Raw genomic sequence first — 18,162 nt, 5'->3', positions numbered from 1 at the left:
ATAATACAGGATTACTTTGTTGGCCATGAAAGGTGGTCGGCAACGGCACAGTTCGACGCGAGGTTCAGCCGGAGCAGGGCGTTCCGTTGCGCTTGTTACAAATAAATATGGAGTGAGGCCACAGCAGAATGCCGCATCTGCAACGCCGCTGCAGCCTTCTCAGGCTGAGTTCAGCGGTCGGACGGCAGGCCCTGCTGCGAGGGGCTCACGGCCCAGCTCACCTGTTTGGCGTACGGTTGTACACCGGGGACATTCCGTGATTGCCAATTCTACTGACTATGTTGCCTCTGCAAGCGACGAGGGGGTTCTCCGTCTCCCAGGCCGCACAGAGCTTGAGCCCCAGATGGTACGACCTGCTTACTGCAGTGCCAACAACCCCCGAACCTACCCTCTTGCCTTCATCTGTTCCGCTATGAAGCCTCTTGCCCGCGTACTGTCAGGATAAACAGCAGTCTTAAGCCTCCCAGAGGCCCGGTACCCCTGACCTGACCGGTGTCCTCCGCGGCACGCACTACGCATCCACGGTTGCTGTGCCCGGCATCCCTTCCTCCTGCTGCGCAGGTCACGAGCGTTTTTGGGTATGCCCGGAACCTTCACGTAAGTTCCGTGTTTGGGCGACAATAATCCTTAGGATCTCATCCATAAGAACGTGCGGCGACTGCCCACAACTGGGGTATGACGGCCGGACCACCATTTTCTGGTTGCCCATAAGCCTTACCGTAACAGTACAGTGCGGTGGTCGTACAGGATGGACTGGACACACTTCTCGTTTTTTCGGCGTATGTGCTGACTTGTTTCTGTGTACCATTTCGCAGGAGAAATATCATCTTGGCCGTGTCATAGGTGCTGGGAGCTTCGGTGTTGTTCGGGAATGCGTGGAGAAGTCGTCGGGGCGCGTCAATGCAGTGAAGACCATCCCCAAAGTACCGAAGCGAGGTCTTCCGACGCCACGTTACCTGTTGAAGCTGCGCACGGAGGTAGGCGGGGGCCTAATGGCCTACACCTCAGTAAGGGAGATCTGTAAAGGAGATTAGAAATGGCTGCATGGGGAGCTTGCAGGAACGAAGCCTTTGGAGCGCGGCGCCACCTTCATGTACGAAAACATCCTCTCTGTGGACTGGGGATAGAGCCTCATCGCTAGCCACAGCTACAGAGCAGGATATCTGAGAGCCATTTCCCATTTTGGACGTGAAGACTCATGTCAGGCGCGCTTTCGGGAAGCAGAACACATCAGTTGTGTGGTGTATGTGATGATTGTCCACCAAAGGAAAGCGGTGGTGACATGCAAAACTATTCGCGCTGACCATGTGTGGTTCTGGTTACTGACCCTGCAGGTGGAGATCATGCAGCAACTGGGGTACAGCTTGGACGCGGTGAACCTACGCGATGTGTTTGAGGACAATGACGCAATCCACCTGGTCATGGAGCTTTGCGAGGGTGGTGCGCTGCTAGAGAGGATTGAGTCGCACAAGTAAGGGTTCCGGATTTCCGGTTGGCTTGCGACTAGAAGCCCTAGGAACGGAAGGCATGGTAAGCGGCGCAAGGGTAGCTTGCAAGGGATAGGCTGATTGTAAGCACGGCCTGACTAGCTTTTGGCTGGAGATCGGACGTCTGGCAATAAAGAGCCGTATAAGTAGGAGTCCTGGACGCTCGTAATTGCATTGCAATTATTATTGCAGGAGGCAGTTAAAACCAGGTGGACATGCAGCTGCTAATGTATACTGCTACATATGCACTGTACATCCGGTGCAGTCAACCTGGTGTTCTCTGCCTACGAGCACCGCGCGCAAGGGATGTAAGGAGCAGATTTTAAACACGCCACCTCTGAGTTCCACATCGGCGTTTGCATTGCAGGTACTCGGAAAAGTACATCGCCCGCCTCACGCGCAGCATTCTTCGCTTCATTAGCCAGTGCCACGCGAAAGGGATTATCTACCGAGACGTGAAGCCGGATAACTTTCTGGTGGGTATGTCGTGTAAGAGTCGCCCCTATTCCTCCAGTGGCGAAGTTAACCCTAGCCATGATTTCCGGGATTTAGGATAGCTGAATGGACTGTGAGCACTATTGGGCTGTACTCGAGCTTGGAAAGGCATTGTAGTGTAAGGGTTAGGTGTATTCATGTAGGAAGGAAGCTACGAGAAAGACAAAAAACATAAACAGGTAGACCAATCAAGCAGCAGCTTCGCAGACACTGATCTGCTGTTACTACCTGTTGCAATCCCTTCAGTTCTTGCGGCACGACGACGAGTCTCCTCTGAAAGCAACCGACTTCGGGCTTTCTATCCGCCACTGGCCGGATGAGCCGAAGCTCACGTCGCGCTCTGGTAAGCGAGGAACCTTAAATTTTGGACGTGCAGGTGTTGAGGCCGAGCACTTGCTCAGCCCGCAGGGATTCTCGCTGGCCAGATGCCAATCGTCTCCTCTTCATGCACCTATCCCGTTCTTTCCTGTGGCAGGAACCCCCGCCTACATGGCACCCGAGTTGGTATTACAGTCCTATGACGAGAAGTGCGACATTTGGTCCGTGGGCATGCTGACGTACCAGGTACGCCATCCTGCGCTGTGTAGTGGAAAACATGTTTTGCATTGATTCTTTGGCTTCCTTCAATTTCTTATGATCAACCACTCTGCTACGCACTGTGGACTGCCATATCTTGTCATGTTCGTAAATCTCACGACAGCGTTGCCGCGCTCTCCGACCTGCAGCTGCTGACGGGGCGCTTTCCCTTCTGGGAGGACGTCCGGACCCAAACCCTGAGCGATGTCTGGAAGGCCATCTTGACTCAGGACGTCAACTGGAATGCGCTGGTGAGCAAGGCGGGCGATTACGGTCAATACGGAAGCTGTGCTATCGCTCATTGCTGTTGGCTCGGCATGACGTGGGCGGCAGATGGCGGCCTTGTATGCCTTCCAAACAGGAATTCGATCGGTAGCTTGAGTTTTAAGTACAGCCACGCCAAGTCAGGGTATTACATCAACACACGTGTATCGTTCTATTCAGTCACGACATTTGGTTATGTCAATGTCAGTGTCCGCTTTTGGTGTATCGTGTGCCCTACTAGGAGCTCAAGCAGCTGTCCCCCAGCGCCGTGGACCTGCTCAAGAGGTTGCTGCAGCGGGATCCCGCCCAACGGCCATCAGCATTCGTGGCTCTGGAGCACCCCTGGCTGTCGGAAGATGGCCGGGCGAGGGACCTGCCGCTGCAAGGCAGCGTTGTGCAGGTGGGCCTGGATGAAAAGGGATTGCGTTTGCTTTGGTGTCGCCGTGGAATGCGAGGCACCTACTGCAATGTGTCCCCTGAAGCTTGTTTGGGGGAAAGGAACGAATGTTTGTTTTCCATGCCACCATCTGTTGAGTCGTGCATTTGGGCACGCCATCCCTTGTATTGTGACGGCATTGATTTCAATGTACACTGTTTTTTTTCTGGCCCGCAGCGCCTGCAGCGCTTCTCGACCTTTGGCCACCTGAAGCAGCTGGTGCTGAAGATGATTGTTGACGAGATTCAAGATGAAGGCAAGCAGGGCAAGGCGCCTGCCAGCCGCAAGGCGCGCGCTGCTCTAGGGAACCTGCAGGTGAGAGAACGCTGTGATGTGCGTTGCTGGTTTGTAATTTATAGGTGAAGCAAAACCCAGTCTGTGCCTGGCTGTGTTTAATCGCCGTCCACTGCCACGGCTTCCGCGTTTCGTCATAAATCATCCCTGCGTCAATGTCATCCGCAGGACCTCTTCAACGAGCTCGACACGGACAGCAGCGGTGCAATAACGCTTGAGGAACTGTCAGCCGGGCTTCGGCGCCAGGTGAGTTCTGGATGGAGGGCACCCGCTGGCAGCTGGCTGTAAAGCCATGGGCAATTTCCTTAACATACGCTACGTTCCGTTTCTCTTTTAACATAAGGAATGTCACCCACATGGCATCTCGACTTTGCAACTCTGGATTTATGGGAGGCGATGTTATCCCTCACGTCGCGGCTCAGGGTTACGTCCTGGCTGACAATGAGATTGAGAACCTGATGCGGCGGGTGGATTTCGACCACAACGGCACCGTGGACCTGTCAGAGTTCATCACCACGTTGATGGATTGGGATCAGGTGCAGGCGGAGCAAGGTTGGCAGGTACGACGGTTTTGTACTTGGCTTATGGCAATCCACCCCGTTTGGTGCTGCTTGTGGCTCTTCCGACAAAATTGATAGTCCATACTGCATCATGCATGCTAGGGCATATTGATGCAATTGAGACCGCAATCGTTTTGGGCATGAGCCGTGGGGTCACCCATCTTGGGACTGGCACATGCATCATTTCCGCAGGTATATTTGGATCACGCATTCCGCAAGATGGATCACGACGGAGATGGCTACATCTCCTTGGACGAGCTCCTCCAGCAGCTGCCCCCGCTGCGGCCCGCGCCAGGTGTTGGCTCTCTGGCGCAGGTGGTTTCGGACGCAGCGGCTGCACTGGGCTTCAGCCGCGGGTACGACGGCGACGCGGAGCGCCTGGCGGAGGCCAAGTTAATGCTTCGTGAGGCGGACACTAATGGCGACGGGAAGATCAGCCGGGAGGAATTTTTCGATCTCTTGAAGGAGAGCCACGCGCCCGACAGGTAAGCCTTGGAACCTGATGTTATACCTTGGAACCGGATATTTGTGCGGCGTTGACACAGCACACAGTGTATGCTGTCCATGACTGCAACCCTATCCTCACTTAGCATGCCACTGTGTTGCAATGGACACGATATATGCTGCAACGTTATCATGGTGGCGCTGTTCTGTTCCCGTCGAGCCCTGCACTTGCATCAGGCATACTGTTGACTCACAATCGAGCCTTACTGTGTCCATTTTGTATGCCAAATCCCCTTCCGTGCCCTGGCGGACTCCAGTCTGTCTTTCTATGATGACAGACTGGCGATTACCACGGACGGTCGCACCTCGGCCGTGGTTGGGCAGCAGAACCGCCAGCCGGCCGCCAAGCTATGAAACATTTTTAAAGCTTTATGTGAGCAAATAAGTATGTACTGGCAGCGGCATAGTATGCTATGGATGCTGCCGAAGCTGTGACATGTAACTGTTGGTTGTGCATCCCACTTATCGCCACCGATACCGACGGTGTTGGGGCTTTGGTATGTTCTGGCGCTACCTAACGCTGTCGAAGCGCTTGGCTTTACAGGGGTTGTGTAGCGCTGAACTTCTCGAGCATATGGCCGCATGTACCTGTGAGGAAGGGGTCTCGCGTGTATACTAATACGGAAATTTAGGGGTGCCGATTGCTGAGTTGCGGATTGCGAGAAGATGCGTCCGCTGTCAATGCCCCGTTGTACCTATCCAGCGCGTGTTATCTATCCGGTCCGTGTCATGCTATGTTCGTTTCATGTATGTGTAGGAAGGTCGCTAGGTGTAGAGGTTCGTGACCTAAGCAAATTTTCCGGGACAGGACATGTACTATGCGGTGGGTGTGGCCATTGAGCTCACGCACGTTTTTTCACTCCTTACATGAATCTGGCTCGTGTTGTAAGGGATATCGTCGGGGCCGTGTATTTGGAAGCCATCTGGGCACGGTTGCACGGAAGCGAGGCATGGCGTGGTGCGCTGCGAGAGCGTTATGGTCGTTATGCAGCAGAATTTGTTTTATGCTGTGGTATCGGATGTGCTTGTAGATTAAGCTTTGGTTATGCCAATACGGTTACGGACAGCTTGGCTGTGGAATACTTGCAAGATATTGCCCAGGGCATGTTTATAAGCAGTGTGTATACCTGCTGTCGAGTTAACTGCTGTGTCGCTTAATCCGCGATGTCATGTTTAGAATCGGCCTACGAGATGGTTATAAAATTAATAATTTATTATTTGCTCATAAAACGAGCATCCGTGAACTCGATGACATCGGGGCAATACAGCGTCGGGTGGCACACCCTGTACCTAGGCATGGGTACACAACTATATGGCACGGAGCCCGTGCATCTGAACGGCGGCTTACAGCATGGAGAAACGTGACTGCCAGGGGTGACTGCGTACAGCACACAGCAGTACAAACCCCCTATTCCCACTCCAGTTCTTCTGGTTTAATGGGGCGTTTCAATGGAATCATAGATTTCTTGTGCACGTCTCTTGGCAGCGCCTTCCGCATGTCGTATGCGTCTTCGTCCCCAGTGTAGTAGCCCACTACCGTCCGATAGATTATGTATCCAAACTTGCGGTACATCTTGATTGCAACTGAATTGGATTTGCGCACGAACAGATCAACGAAGTAGCAGTCATGGACCTTCTCAGAGATCTCCTCTAGGACGTGCATCAACTTCTGTGCAAGGTTTTGGCGTCTGAAGTCAGGAGCGACTGTTACCGCTGTGACGTGGCCGTGCCAAAGCTCGCCATCCCCTTCAGCCTTGCCCAATATGTACCTACACTAGTGAGGGGATGTATGATCAGTACGATGCCCAAAGCCCTTGAACAGGATCAAGCGGCTTACCCCATAGCTTGTTTGCCAGGGGCTTCCGCCATGAGGCAATACTCTGGCCATTTTGCCAGGTACGTAAGGTAAAAGGGTAGGTTGTATGTCTCCGTCAAAATATCGAGGTTCACATTATTATATGTGAAGAGGTCATTACAGGTGAAGCGACGAAGCGTCGTCATCCCGGATTGCAGGGCTTGCGAATTAGGTTACGCAGCAATTGGCTCCCTGACAGTCGTGAGCGGAATTCTTTTCCAGTCCGTGCTTCTTGCTTAACTACCCAAGGCAAATCTTAAACCTAGTAGTCTGATGAAAGAGATTGTACCATTTCCAGCGGCTATGAAGCGCGGACAAATGGAGAGGTGCAGCGAAGAACCGGTGCTCGTACGGCCACCATTGCCATTGAGGACAACGTCTCGCTTGAGCAACCAATGAGAAAACCAGCACAGCATGTATCCAACTGTCTATATCCGCATGGCATAGAAACGTTTTAGAACTGTATTGAGGATATGGGCGATAACACTCAATTGTATAATACAGCGTAATCAAGTTATAAACCTCGTTTCACCCTAGCTTTAACAACGGTATACAAATAAGCAGCTTCCTTTACCCGGTGGCGGTTACCATGCAATGTGCTAAGGAGAAGCGAATCTGGGCAAAAATGCAAGCCTGAAAATGCTCCGTTAGCTGAATATAGGGTCATCACAAGACTCAGGCTCAATGCACCAGAGTCGTCAACGTGAACAGGAGCCCACGCGCTGGTACCGATTGGCGGATTCTCGCGCGCTCTTTACTGCTCTGCATGAGACCCCAAATGAGGGACCGTTACTTCCTGTTGGGGGACAAACGGTGGGGCTGCCCGTGTTTGGTCAACACACAGGCGTAGTAGCCAGGTCTATCCATCGTTGCAACCTGCCATTAGCTTGCATGCTTTCTCCTCGACGCATCTCAGCGGCGCTCTTTCACAAAGTCCGCGCCGTACACGTGCATGGGCGATCGTCTTCGTTTCTACTCTGGCAGGGTGCGGGTAACACGTGCGCACGGTACTTGCACGTTGAAGGTCCAACACCTCACGCACCGACGGGACGTCTCAACCCCCCAAAACAGCCTTTGACACGGTAAAAGTTTCCTCAATTTCAGGTCCGCTCCTAGCCGATCATCCGAGCTCTAATGCAAGTGCCCCACTTAACTCCCGTCACGCCGCTGTGTTGCTGTGCGCGTCCAGGTGTCTCCGCTGCGGCGATACGTGGCCATGCAGTATACGGAAGTCCCGACGTCATGGATGCAGCAGGAGGGCGGGAGGTCAGGAAAGGGCCCTCAAGTGCAAATTCCTTTGGGTTCCTTCTCATCTGCAGAGACCGTGGTGCGGCCTCTGGCATCATTTCCATTTCCTTATGGCGCAGACCAGCCGCCTACGCGACAGCACGATGGCCGGTTGCAGCAGTCCCTGCCGGAGCGACAGCAGCAGCAGCCACAGCAAGGCATTAATTTCCCTGTGCCATCCATGTCGCAGGGAAACCCGGACGGTCCGCCCGGTCCTGCTGCTAGAAACTTATACGCACCGTACTCGGCTGTGGAGCCAGCTGCTTGGCAAGCAACAGAGCCAGCGGCCTTTACCGCAGCTGCATCAGCGCGGCCCGCTGCCGAGCATCAACATGGCACGGGCAATATGTACTTCGGGACGGCACAGCAGGGTGCCATGGTTAGAGGGCCCACGTTCACAAGCGCAGCAGGTGACGTTGGGGGGTACATCGCGCCGGTGCACGAAGGACTAACGCCAGCAGCCGCTGTGGCTGCGGTTGCTGCTGTCGAGTTTGGTGCCACAACCGGTGCTGGGGGCGGTCAGGAGCTGCACACTGTCGCGCTCCCCGGCCCTGCTGCCAGCAGGCCTGTAGCAAATACACACGACAGCCGTGTACAACGACCCGTGGCGGGTATCGCTGGTGCAGAACAGGTGCAGCGGCAATCGCCTAACCACGGCAACTCGACGGCCGTGGACTATCGGCCGTGGACGTCGGCCTTGGACTACCCTCCGTATCAGCTGCAGGGCATACTGTGGCGCGGCCCGTCGGCACCGCTGACGACGCCAGCATACAACAGGGGTCCCGAACCTGTTTCCAAAAACCCCGCCGCTCCACCGTACAGTACAAACAGCATTACGGCCATTCAGCAGTGGCTGCTGCTGGTGCCAGACCATTCAAAGGCGGCGCTAGCAAAGGCATGGTGGGTACGCGTGTGCCGGTAGATGCAGGGTACGCATGCGTCCTGCGCGGAGGGCGTTTCGCATGTTTGTTCAGTCGTCCATCCACCCGCAACTATTTGTACATCGGACAGGTTCACTAAATCCTCCGTGCATGCCTTACTGTCTAGTCCTTGCAATAGATCAAAGTTCTTCAAGGTCCTGGCACGATTGTACTTATAGTCCTCGGCTTGCTTCTAGCACTGATCGGTTATGCACTTTAATGACTTCGACATGCACGTACATGTTTCGCGCGGCCTGCCTGCACATTTGTACCGAGTGCCCCCGCCTCGCACCCAAGTACGGTGTGGTGGGTGCGATAGGTACTGTCGCTTCCCTCCTCCCTACCTTCCAGGTCCACTTCCGTGCAACGTGCTGCCACTGCGGCGGTATTCAGCAGTTCGTTGGGCAGGACGGGTGCTGGGGGCCCAGCCACAGCGGCGACAACAGCACCAGCGGCCCGCGTCCACAACAACGTAGCGGCATTATGGGGCCCAGCGTCACGACGCGCGCCTCCGGTGGCGGCTGCAACGGCATCGAAGCTGCACGTTCAATCGCCGCAACCAGCGCTGCTATCGGGGGTGGCGATGAAGGCGCACATATACCACCCGGTGGGTTCCGGTGCTTTAACAGACACACGCAGACCTTTTCTTGCCAGTTAAAAACCTCTGCCGTACTGGACACATTTGCAACGCGGTGGGAGTGTTAGTTGTAATATAGGAAAGCTTCAAGTTATAATTTTAACGGAGTTGTCCAGGGACATGGGGTATCTAACGGCAAGCAGCAACATGATCGCAAGGGTAGAAAGGGGGTGCTTTGCGTACTGGTGTAGCCCATTTGTAGCTCCATCACCAGCAGCGGTGCTATAGTGGTTGCTGTATAACAGACAGAAGCTGAGGACAGACCATATGACGCACGTACCTTCCAGCCATCCAAGAGATTCTTCACAACCATAAAGACGGATGAATCCACAGCTTGTAAGAGTATCAGCGAGGTTTGTGGCGAGATTGGTACGAAGAAGATGTCTAGGTTGCTGGCAGGGTAGCAGGGACATTGGTAGCAGGATTGGCGCCCAGCTTGGTGACAAGGTTGGGGACCAGGCTGGCCGCCTCGGGAAGTGTGATGTCGCTATGCTGCTGGAGACTCGGTGACATAACTATGCTGCTCACCCACACTTGTCGTTCGTTCATCAGGCTGACACCGCCTTGACACCCGAGCTTGTTCTGCGGTACACCAACCTGCTCTATGGTGAGGACTGGGGCAAAGGGAACCACTTCACCCAGCTGCAGCCTCCGGAGCCACCAGGGCCCAACATGGCCGCTGGCATTTCCGGTGGTAGCTCTCTGGGGGCAGGGGGCCAGCCTCACGGCTCCAATCGCCATGCAGTCATGGCGAGTGGCACACAGCGACTGTACAACATGTACAACCAACTGCTCGGAAGAAATACCGCAAGCATGAGTCCGAAGGGTCCTGCCTTAACAGGGCCGGATGGCTCCCAGGAGCTGTTGGGCGGTCAAGCAAGGAGACAGCCTCTGGCGTGCTTACCATACATGCCTGACTTAGCGGAGCATGTGGCTAAAGGTGGAGTGAGCAGCGATGTGCCGCCATCAAAACAGGCACTGGAATCCGTGCCAAAGGCTGCTGTCTGGCAGGCGGCATGGGCGGCACAGCGCGCAGCTGCTGGTGAGGACCTTCCTACATGGACATCGCCGGTTGCGGCACCCACTGCTGGACGTGTCTCCTCGAGCAATTCGTTGTATGCTTGCGAGGATGTACCTTTGCAAGATATACCTGCAACAATAAATGGCGGCATGGACGCTGCTGGCTATGATGACACGTCCGCAACACAGCAACTCCTGGGGAAACAGACAGCACCGCAGAGATGGGACAGGAAGCGTATGGAGTCCGTGCTTGCACCCGTGTTTGTGGTGGATTTTGATAACAGCCAGGTGACCATCACCTACCTGAATGGCCATGGCCGCTCTGAAGTTGAGACACAGACAGACCAGTGCAGTCCCAAGGTGGTTGCTGACAATTACGACGACTTGGGCACAGCCAGCCAGCAGAGCAGCGCCATGGGCTCTGGAACGGATGTCAGTGCTGATTCGAGCTCTGCGGTGTCAAGTGATGACGACAACAGCATGGCGTCGTCACCATCCTCCAGTACCATGGATAAGCACTACCCAGCTGATCCCAGCAGCAGGGCAGCCACCACCAAAGGCAGCATGTTTCAACAACTGTTAAGAAACATGAACATTTTCAGTCGTTGGAGGCATCAGCGAGACCAAGCCACCTGCAGCGCTACCGGTGGCAAAGGTGGTCCCTTGCAAAGGCACTCCTCCGCAGCGTTTGGAGGGGCCGCATCAGCAAGTCATCAGGTAGCTGACAGCAGGGATGTGCGAAGTGATGAGGGTGGCGAGGATTCCACTGACAATGGCACTGTTTCAGCAGCAGCTGCGACACTTCGCGATGGTGGAGTAACACCCGCTGTTGGCAGTGGCAGCTCTCCTGTCAGTACAGCTGCTGCTGCTGCTGCTGCTACTGCCAGTAACGGTCGTGATGCTACTCCCCCTCCTGTTGCTCACACCGGGCCACATAGCAAGAAGAAGAAGGGCAAGGATGCCCTCGCAAGCAGTAGTGCGCATGGTGGCGGCGCTACAATGAAAGGCAAAACTGCACGCCAGACAGATAGAGTGGGAGGGCAGAAGAAACGTACTAGGGCCGCTAAGGCTCACAAGGTACAGGAACGTGCTAATGCAGGCCGGAAAGCAGCTGCTGACACTAATGGCAAGGAGCCCAGGAAGTCCGGGGCTCCTACCAAATTGCGTGAACCTGCGGCTGGTGATGTGGCGACGGCCACACCTGCTGCTGCTGTTGACGGGCGAGGGATGGATGAGGTCAAGAAGGAATCGAAGAAATCCGTGGGGGTGCTTACCGGCAAGTCACATGGAGCCGCCACAGCTGCCAATTCAACAGCCACTGGTGGGATGGGAGATGGTGTGGACAGTCACGGCGGCGAGTCTGGAAGGGAGGACAGCCCCCTTGATGGCACTACCAAAAAGCCTGCCGGTGGGTCTAGGCTTAAGAAAGGTAGCAGGGGCAGCAAGACCGGGAATTTTCGCCTCTGGTGGTGGAAGCAGCAGGCCAGAGGTACACCGGCTGTGGAAATGGAAGGCGGAGGACCAACCAACCAGAAATCAACAGGCGAACCGGCGGAAAGGACCCAAGAGCCAGTGAAACAAGCCTCTGCTGTTGCAGTGGCAGCAGGCGATTCTGCTGATGAAGCCAGTCCGAGGAAGTCCGCCAGGAAGGGGGGCAAGGCAAGCAGGTTGCTGAAGGAAGCTGAGCTTAACAGTGGAAGTCATCATGGAGGGCCCAAGAAGGCAGACAACAGAGATACCCACGTAGAGGTGGAGGAGGTAAAAGACAACATTGCTGGAGATACTGCTGGTCCGGAAATGGCTGATGCATCGCCGGTGGTTAATGACGACCCTGGCAAGGCCTCTGGTAGTGCGGTCAGCAAGAAGGGGAAAGCATCTGGCAGAGACGCAACACCAGCTGGGACAAGGAGCGGTGGCGGTAGCAGCTGGTTTCGCAGTATGGTTGGCAGCTCAATGCTCGGCTGGTTGCCGAAGGCTAAGCAGCAGCCCAAAGTTGCCGGCCCTGCCCCTGGGCTTCAACCTGGTGGGGAGGTTGACAGCAAGCAGCAGAAGCATACGAATGCCGCCTCAAAGCAACAGCCTGCTGGTGATCATGAAACCGTGCATGCTGCCACCGACCAGGTGACTGCTCTGGACGGTGCGTCAGCTGGCCCAGTGGGTGACACCTTGGTGGCGGTAGCATCACAGCGGGACAGCGAGGGTGAAGTGGATGGCGTCGACAGCAGCAGCTTGCCAGCGGATCAAGCTGCTGGAGCTAAAGCGGAGCTTGACAAAGCTAAGGATGATGAAGGCCCACCCGCGAGTGATAGGGGCGATCAGGCGACAGAAAGAAAATCCGAGAAGCGCAAGAGCAATGCCATTGGTGGCCTCTTTGCCAGGATCCTTGGACGACATCGAAGCAGCAGCAGCAGTAGCCATAATGTGCAACATATGCGGAATAAAACAGCAGCTGGCGGGAAAAATGTGCTGGACAGCACTACCCGGGCACCTGATGGTGAGGGGCTAAAGACTACAACTGCCCCTGGGCCAGGTGGCTCACACCCATCTGTCGATATCGGCAAGCAGCATGAGCCTAGGAATGCCAACAAGCAGGAAACAAATGCTGATGACGCGTCGGAGCAACTGGCAGCAGCCACATTGGAAAGAGAAGAAATGGCTGTTGAGCCAGCGCCTATGGCAGCATCTGTGGCAAGCAGTTCTGAGTTGCCTGAGACAGCCATGCCAGCAGAATCTGCTGAGTTGCAAGCCACGATAACTGGTGCCGAGAAGAATATTGAGGCTAAAGTTGCGGCCGCACAAGTGGTTGCTGCAAAGGCTGGCTCCTCAACTTCCGCAGCGAACAAGCCGGGCAGCAGCCAGGGTGTGAAGGGGAAGGGCAAAGGCAAGGTAAGCACGCACTTTAAACCCTACCCTAGGCTATGGGGTCCAGGTTTATGTCTGCAGGTATGGACTCTGAAGTTATGCCATGTGAAAGACGCCTGCTCGGGTGAAGGCAAGGTCACGCAACTGACGAGCAGGTTTATCTTTTCCTGTGGAATCTCGAGCAGGGCCCCGGGTTTAGGCCCAGGTCATATGCATCTGTCTTGGCCAACAGTGGACTGCTGTAATTTGGACTGTGTCCGGCTGCTGCTTTGTGCGATGGGCATGTCGTTTTCCTGCTAAGTGCAAAGCATCGCTGTATTTTTGTGGTTAGATAGATCTTCATGCATGCACAAGCCTAATGCTGGTACAACTGAATTATTCCGACAACCGAACCGGCATATTGCTTTTATGCCGCTGCATGTGTCTGCTGTGTCGCCCTCACTCCTGTGTGTCAGCCAAGCAATCAATCGGCCGTTGCTCCACCTCTATATCCGCATTGCACAGAAACGTACAAAGAAGGCGGGCAAGAGGTCCTCATCGTCATCACCCACAGCTACTTTAGCAGCCCTGCCACCGCCTCAAGGCCCCAAAGCCAAGCTCATGCAGAAGCTGCTCAAGCTATCCGATGTCGTGAATGCTCAGCGTGCTGCGGCTACGGTAGCAGGTGTGGCCTCACCGTCTCCCCTTGCTCAAGACAGCCGCAGCGGCGTCCAAGTCGCAAGCGTTTCATCAACAGCGGCGACAGGAGCAACAGCCGTAGTTCACACTTCAGCTCGCCAGGAGGACACGTTAGCGCAGGCCGCCGGCCCGGGCGGTGAAGGGAGCGAATCCAGTGAGGCTAAGCAGGTGCAGCAGCAAGAGCAGCTTGCGGCCACAGGCGTGTCAGATGCTTCCCTGCCGCACAACAAGCCCGGTGCTCTGGAGCGGCTCAAGAACACAATGACAAGGTGCGCGCGCATCCTGTGCATCTCAACGCATACAGGCCTATTGCTTCAGCATCCATGCATTCTGTTTTTCGCAAATCCTGTTTTCATTGCTGCTACTAGCTCCTTGTCTATGAGTTTCATTCGTTAGCAAATGAATTGCTTTGCATGCATGGCCTGCGGTGCGGACGGATGCATATACGTGATAACAGCGAGCTTCTCTGCTTTCTGTATGTTTCACTCTGCTCATACAGGACGCGCGGGAACGCAGCTGCTGCAGCCATCGCGGACCACAAGATTACCAAAGTCGGCGCCAGAGCTGCTGCTGCTGCTACTGCTGCTGCTACCGCTGCAGAGTCTGACAGTGAGGGCCACGGCGACACCGTTGTCGGAGCACTATTGCCGCAGGACAGTAATGCATCAGCATCTGTGGATCAGGTGCAGGATCAGGTCATGTGGGGTACACAACGCAGCAACAAGCATGACAGCAGCCCCCAGCCTTCAGCTGGCGACGGTGACAGTGCAGCCGGTAAGCTTTCATATAATCCGGGGTGCAAACAATGCAAGTAAGCTTGTAAGTATGTGAGAGCGATAGACAGTTAAGAGGGTTGGCTGGAACCATATGAAGCCTTTTACACATCGTATCTCCCCTTTACAACAGGTGCATACCGGATCTGTATAGCTCAGCCAGATCTCTTGATTGCCTATTGCTCTTATATACTTGCAAGCTTACTTGCATTGTTTGCACATGGTTGCAAGGTCTGAGGAGCAAACATAATGCCCACCTGACTTCGGTCCTAACCATGTGCCATGTGTGTGGGATCGAGGGTCGTCAACTGCTGTAGTGCTGCTGTACATTGACATGCGTATATCGACCGACTTAACGAACGGACCCATACATAGGTTCAGCTGTGTGACTCAGCAACGAGCACAAAAGCCTAATGCAACATGTGTGATTTAAAGCATAACGGTACTTCAATTTGCACGTATGCAGGGCCATCAAAGCCTGGTGGGAAGGCAACCCTTATGGAGCGCATGATGGCATCGTTGCGCAGGCCCAAGCACCAAACTGAGGTGCAGGTATGTATGTATGTATGTACATAAGTATGTGCTTACGCGTGCGAGCATCGCAATTCCTTATTTTTGATTATTCTTATATTAATTTATTTACACGTAGCGTCCGCGCACAAGTACAGGTTCGTGACGGCAAGGGGACGGACTGACCCAGGTCATGGGCGTACGGAAGTTCCCTTACTCCCCCTTGTATATTTTGCTTTCAGCAGTACAGGCCTGTTCGCCCGTTGGCTTTTCAGTGCGGTGCGACGCTTAGGCAGTAGATGGACGGAGCACGGGCACGAGTCGTGGGGCACAGCTGGGTCTACTGGACCTGAATCATGTAGCAATACTTCACGCATGTGCTTTACTCTTCACCACAAATTGCATGCAACCTACTTTCTACGCGGTACTGCCCGCGCACCTCGGTCGCCTGCTGCCGTTACACGCAGGTTTCTTTTACGGAGGCCCGAAAGGAGGGACGAAAAGGGTTTGCTGATGCTGATGCGGCTGCGGGCCATAGACCTGCTCCTGGTAGAGCCATGGGCCTTGCCCAACAGGAACAGCAGGTGAAAGGGGAAGCAGCAGCACCCGCGCAAGGTTCCTCCGCTGTTGCGGCGACGGCTGCCCAACCGCAGCCAGCGTCACAAGCACTGACCAACACAGCCACCAGGTGCGCGCCCTCGTCACCTGCGTCGCGGTGGGCTGTGGCCTCGCTGAACACGTATGGATAAAACCCCGACCCATAGGTTGAAAATCTTCTGTAAATTCCCGCAGCAAGCCATGGGAAGCAAAGCTAGGGCGGTGGTGGCTTCTTAGTGATGAAAAGCATAATGCAAGTAAACATGCACAATCACCAAGCGCGCCTGCAGTGCTGCCGAGCGTACGTTTCGCTTGCATCGCTTGTTTTTCTCCTACCTTATGCTGCTGGTCTCGGTCTGCTTGTGTCCTTGGCCAAGCCATGCTTGAAGCACGTCCGTGTCCTGCTATTGCGGCGGCATCTTGACGCGTCTCCATACACATCTACAGGTTACCAGCCCAATCAGCTCTTGGCGCGAGCCCGGTGGTGCGACACGCACAGCAAGAAGAAAACCTGATGACTTCCATTCGAAACAAGAGGTCCGCTCCCGAACAGCAAGAGAGTAACCCCAATAATGCAAGTGGACGCCTGGGCGGCACAATGGCTTCATCCGTAGCTTCCGGCGGCTGGGCCGTCCAGCAGGTTAGTGCGTGCGTAGTGCCATACGTGCATGCTCTTGCTCCATGAGCATGTTCAGATCATGCATGCATGTCCTCTTTGATGGGATCCTGCTGTGCACTACGCGTGTCGCGCCGACCTTTCATGATGCTATGTCGTGCATGAGCGTTGATAATGGAGCAGAAGATAGCTAAGTAGGACAGGCGACCTTAGTGACGGCCTTTGCTCCGTTGCTTTTCGCGTTCTTGATTACCTATTTGTTTTATCCGCATCGCAGAGTATGCCGAGTGGAAGCAACAGGACTGGAGGTGGGCTGAGTGGCCTTGCCGGTAGCGCGCCGGGCAGTCCGCTCATGCAGTCACTGATGCGGTCAACAATAAACAAGACAGCCACCATGATCCGCGGCCAAGACGTCAACCCCAGCAGCAGCACTAGGGAGGATGTCGGAGCAGGGGGTTCACCACTGAGGGCAACAGCCATCACGGCAAAGCAGCTGGCTGACTTTGGTCTGCCACCTAGCAAGTGGTGAGGATGAGCATGCATGTGGGCAACACGCGGTCGGTCTCTCGTTTCCTGTCTGCCATTGCCCTGCACGGCATTGTACATATATAAATGACGCGTAGCTGGTATTGCTAGCGGCATGAATCGCGCGTTGTGTGACAGGTTGTGTGACTGGCTGACGGCTGCGGCCGGGGACTGCCAAGCATGCAGAGGCAGGAATGCTTCTCGAAGCCCCAAATGCTCCAATTCAAACTAAAACCCCAAACGCCATGCACGCGCACAGACACACGTCAGGCTCCGGCCCGCGTGGTAATGGCTGCGGTGGGTGCGTCCGCCCAAATAAAGTATACTTTGAATTCAATCGAGCACGGTGGGACCAACATTTGCGATTTCGTAACATTAGATGGCTGCCGTCTAGACGAGTTCCGCATTCAGCGTCTACCATATAATGCACTACCATATAACACATAGGCGAACGCACAGGAATCGTTCATCCCGCGCGCGAATCGTTGTACTGCCCAGCATTTCGTCACTACAGGCTGGCGGTGGTAAGCAGCAGGGGTGCGCGGCATTTCAATCAATCCAACATGCTTCATCTCATCCCCTGGTTGCACCGTGCGTCTTTTCGCGTAGTTTAGTGCCATCTGTTTCTATGGTGCCTCCATCCGTGGCTAGCGCTACATGTGTAGCCTTATAGTGGCCCTCTGCTTTTAGTGGAGGCTGGGCTAGAAACAGAACACGATGCTAGCTGCGCAATGCGATATCAAGCTGAAATGCTTCGCACGTACATTTGCGTGCGAAAAATGCGCCGGCAGCAGTGAGGCCGTCTAGCTGGTTTTGGGGGTCGCGCCGTCTGATACGTACTGCTGCTCGTTCGGCCAGCACGCCGCGCCTGTTGCTTATCCAGGCAGCAGCGAAAAGTATGGATAGTACGAGCGATGACACTCAGTGTAGATGCTGCGATATGCATTTGCCCGTCACGTGCGTACGTACATCCTAATTCATCCCACGTTGACAAATGTGTTGACGCTGTTGCGCGAGTGGATGCATCATTTGATTGCCCTCCTGTGGGAGTTGTGGCCACATGACCTCTTGGAGCCCCTCCTCCGGGGCTGCTGCGTCTTGTGTATGCGCTTGGTACACGGCCCCACCCTGATTGGCCATCACGGCACACTTCTCTGAGTAATTAATTGTGTGCTTGCGTGCGTCAGCTGCGGGAAGTGCTGAATTTTGGCGCTCGTTAAGGGTCAGCTGGGGTGATGGACGGCGGCGTGTAAATTTCATAGCTAG

The 18,162-nt window shown here is 54.9% G+C and overlaps 3 protein-coding genes across 3 annotated transcripts; 2 read left to right on the top strand and 1 right to left on the bottom strand.

The window, feature by feature from the left end:
- The first annotated feature begins 812 nt into the window (after positions 1–812).
- VOLCADRAFT_81022 (uncharacterized protein) lies at positions 813–5,154 on the top strand. Its single transcript, XM_002950367.1, has 12 exons — positions 813–977; positions 1,335–1,471; positions 1,855–1,963; positions 2,229–2,325; positions 2,458–2,546; positions 2,708–2,809; positions 3,064–3,222; positions 3,436–3,573; positions 3,721–3,798; positions 3,975–4,112; positions 4,305–4,597; positions 4,874–5,154. Exons 2-12 carry the CDS (start codon positions 1,344–1,346, stop codon positions 4,968–4,970), a joined length of 1,428 nt encoding a protein of 475 aa, XP_002950413.1. The 5' UTR covers positions 813–977; positions 1,335–1,343; the 3' UTR covers positions 4,971–5,154.
- A 791-nt stretch (positions 5,155–5,945) lies between these two features.
- Positions 5,946–6,737, bottom strand: VOLCADRAFT_74579 (uncharacterized protein). Its single transcript, XM_002950235.1, has 2 exons — positions 6,454–6,737; positions 5,946–6,385 (listed from the first exon to the last, which is right to left on the bottom strand). The coding sequence occupies exons 1-2, from the start codon at positions 6,615–6,617 to the stop codon at positions 6,025–6,027; spliced, it is 525 nt and encodes a 174-aa protein (XP_002950281.1). The 5' UTR covers positions 6,618–6,737; the 3' UTR covers positions 5,946–6,024.
- A 418-nt stretch (positions 6,738–7,155) lies between these two features.
- On the top strand, positions 7,156–16,900 carry VOLCADRAFT_104668 (uncharacterized protein; the record flags this gene model as incomplete). The annotated part of the gene is made up of 12 exons (XM_002950366.1): positions 7,156–7,284; positions 7,388–7,456; positions 7,661–8,658; positions 9,030–9,285; positions 9,868–11,184; positions 11,278–13,221; positions 13,702–14,144; positions 14,375–14,649; positions 15,115–15,200; positions 15,626–15,846; positions 16,203–16,395; positions 16,649–16,900. The coding sequence occupies 12 exons, from the start codon at positions 7,156–7,158 to the stop codon at positions 16,898–16,900; spliced, it is 6,183 nt and encodes a 2,060-aa protein (XP_002950412.1).
- Positions 16,901–18,162: the final 1,262 nt, after the last annotated feature.

This window comes from Volvox carteri (assembly GCF_000143455.1).
Source record: "Volvox carteri f. nagariensis unplaced genomic scaffold VOLCAscaffold_18, whole genome shotgun sequence".
NCBI classification, from domain to species: domain Eukaryota; kingdom Viridiplantae; phylum Chlorophyta; class Chlorophyceae; order Chlamydomonadales; family Volvocaceae; genus Volvox; species Volvox carteri.
This window is presented reverse-complemented; position numbering and strand designations above follow the sequence as displayed.

What these genes read in the sequence shown, in the direction of transcription:
- VOLCADRAFT_81022 (XM_002950367.1), top strand. Translation starts at nt 1,344, where the DNA reads ATGCAGCAACTGGGGTACAGCTTGGACGCGGTGAACCTACGCGATGTG. An exon ending in GAAGCTCACGTCGCGCTCTG is followed by an intron (nt 2,326 to 2,457) that starts GTAAGCGAGGAA and finishes TTCCTGTGGCAG; the next exon opens with GAACCCCCGCCTACATGGCA. An exon ending in TGCAAGGCAGCGTTGTGCAG is followed by an intron (nt 3,223 to 3,435) that starts GTGGGCCTGGAT and finishes TCTGGCCCGCAG; the next exon opens with CGCCTGCAGCGCTTCTCGAC.
- VOLCADRAFT_74579 (XM_002950235.1), bottom strand. Translation starts at nt 6,617, where the DNA reads ATGACGACGCTTCGTCGCTTCACCTGTAATGACCTCTTCACATATAAT. An exon ending in CCTGGCAAACAAGCTATGGG is followed by an intron (nt 6,386 to 6,453) that starts GTAAGCCGCTTG and finishes TCACTAGTGTAG; the next exon opens with GTACATATTGGGCAAGGCTG.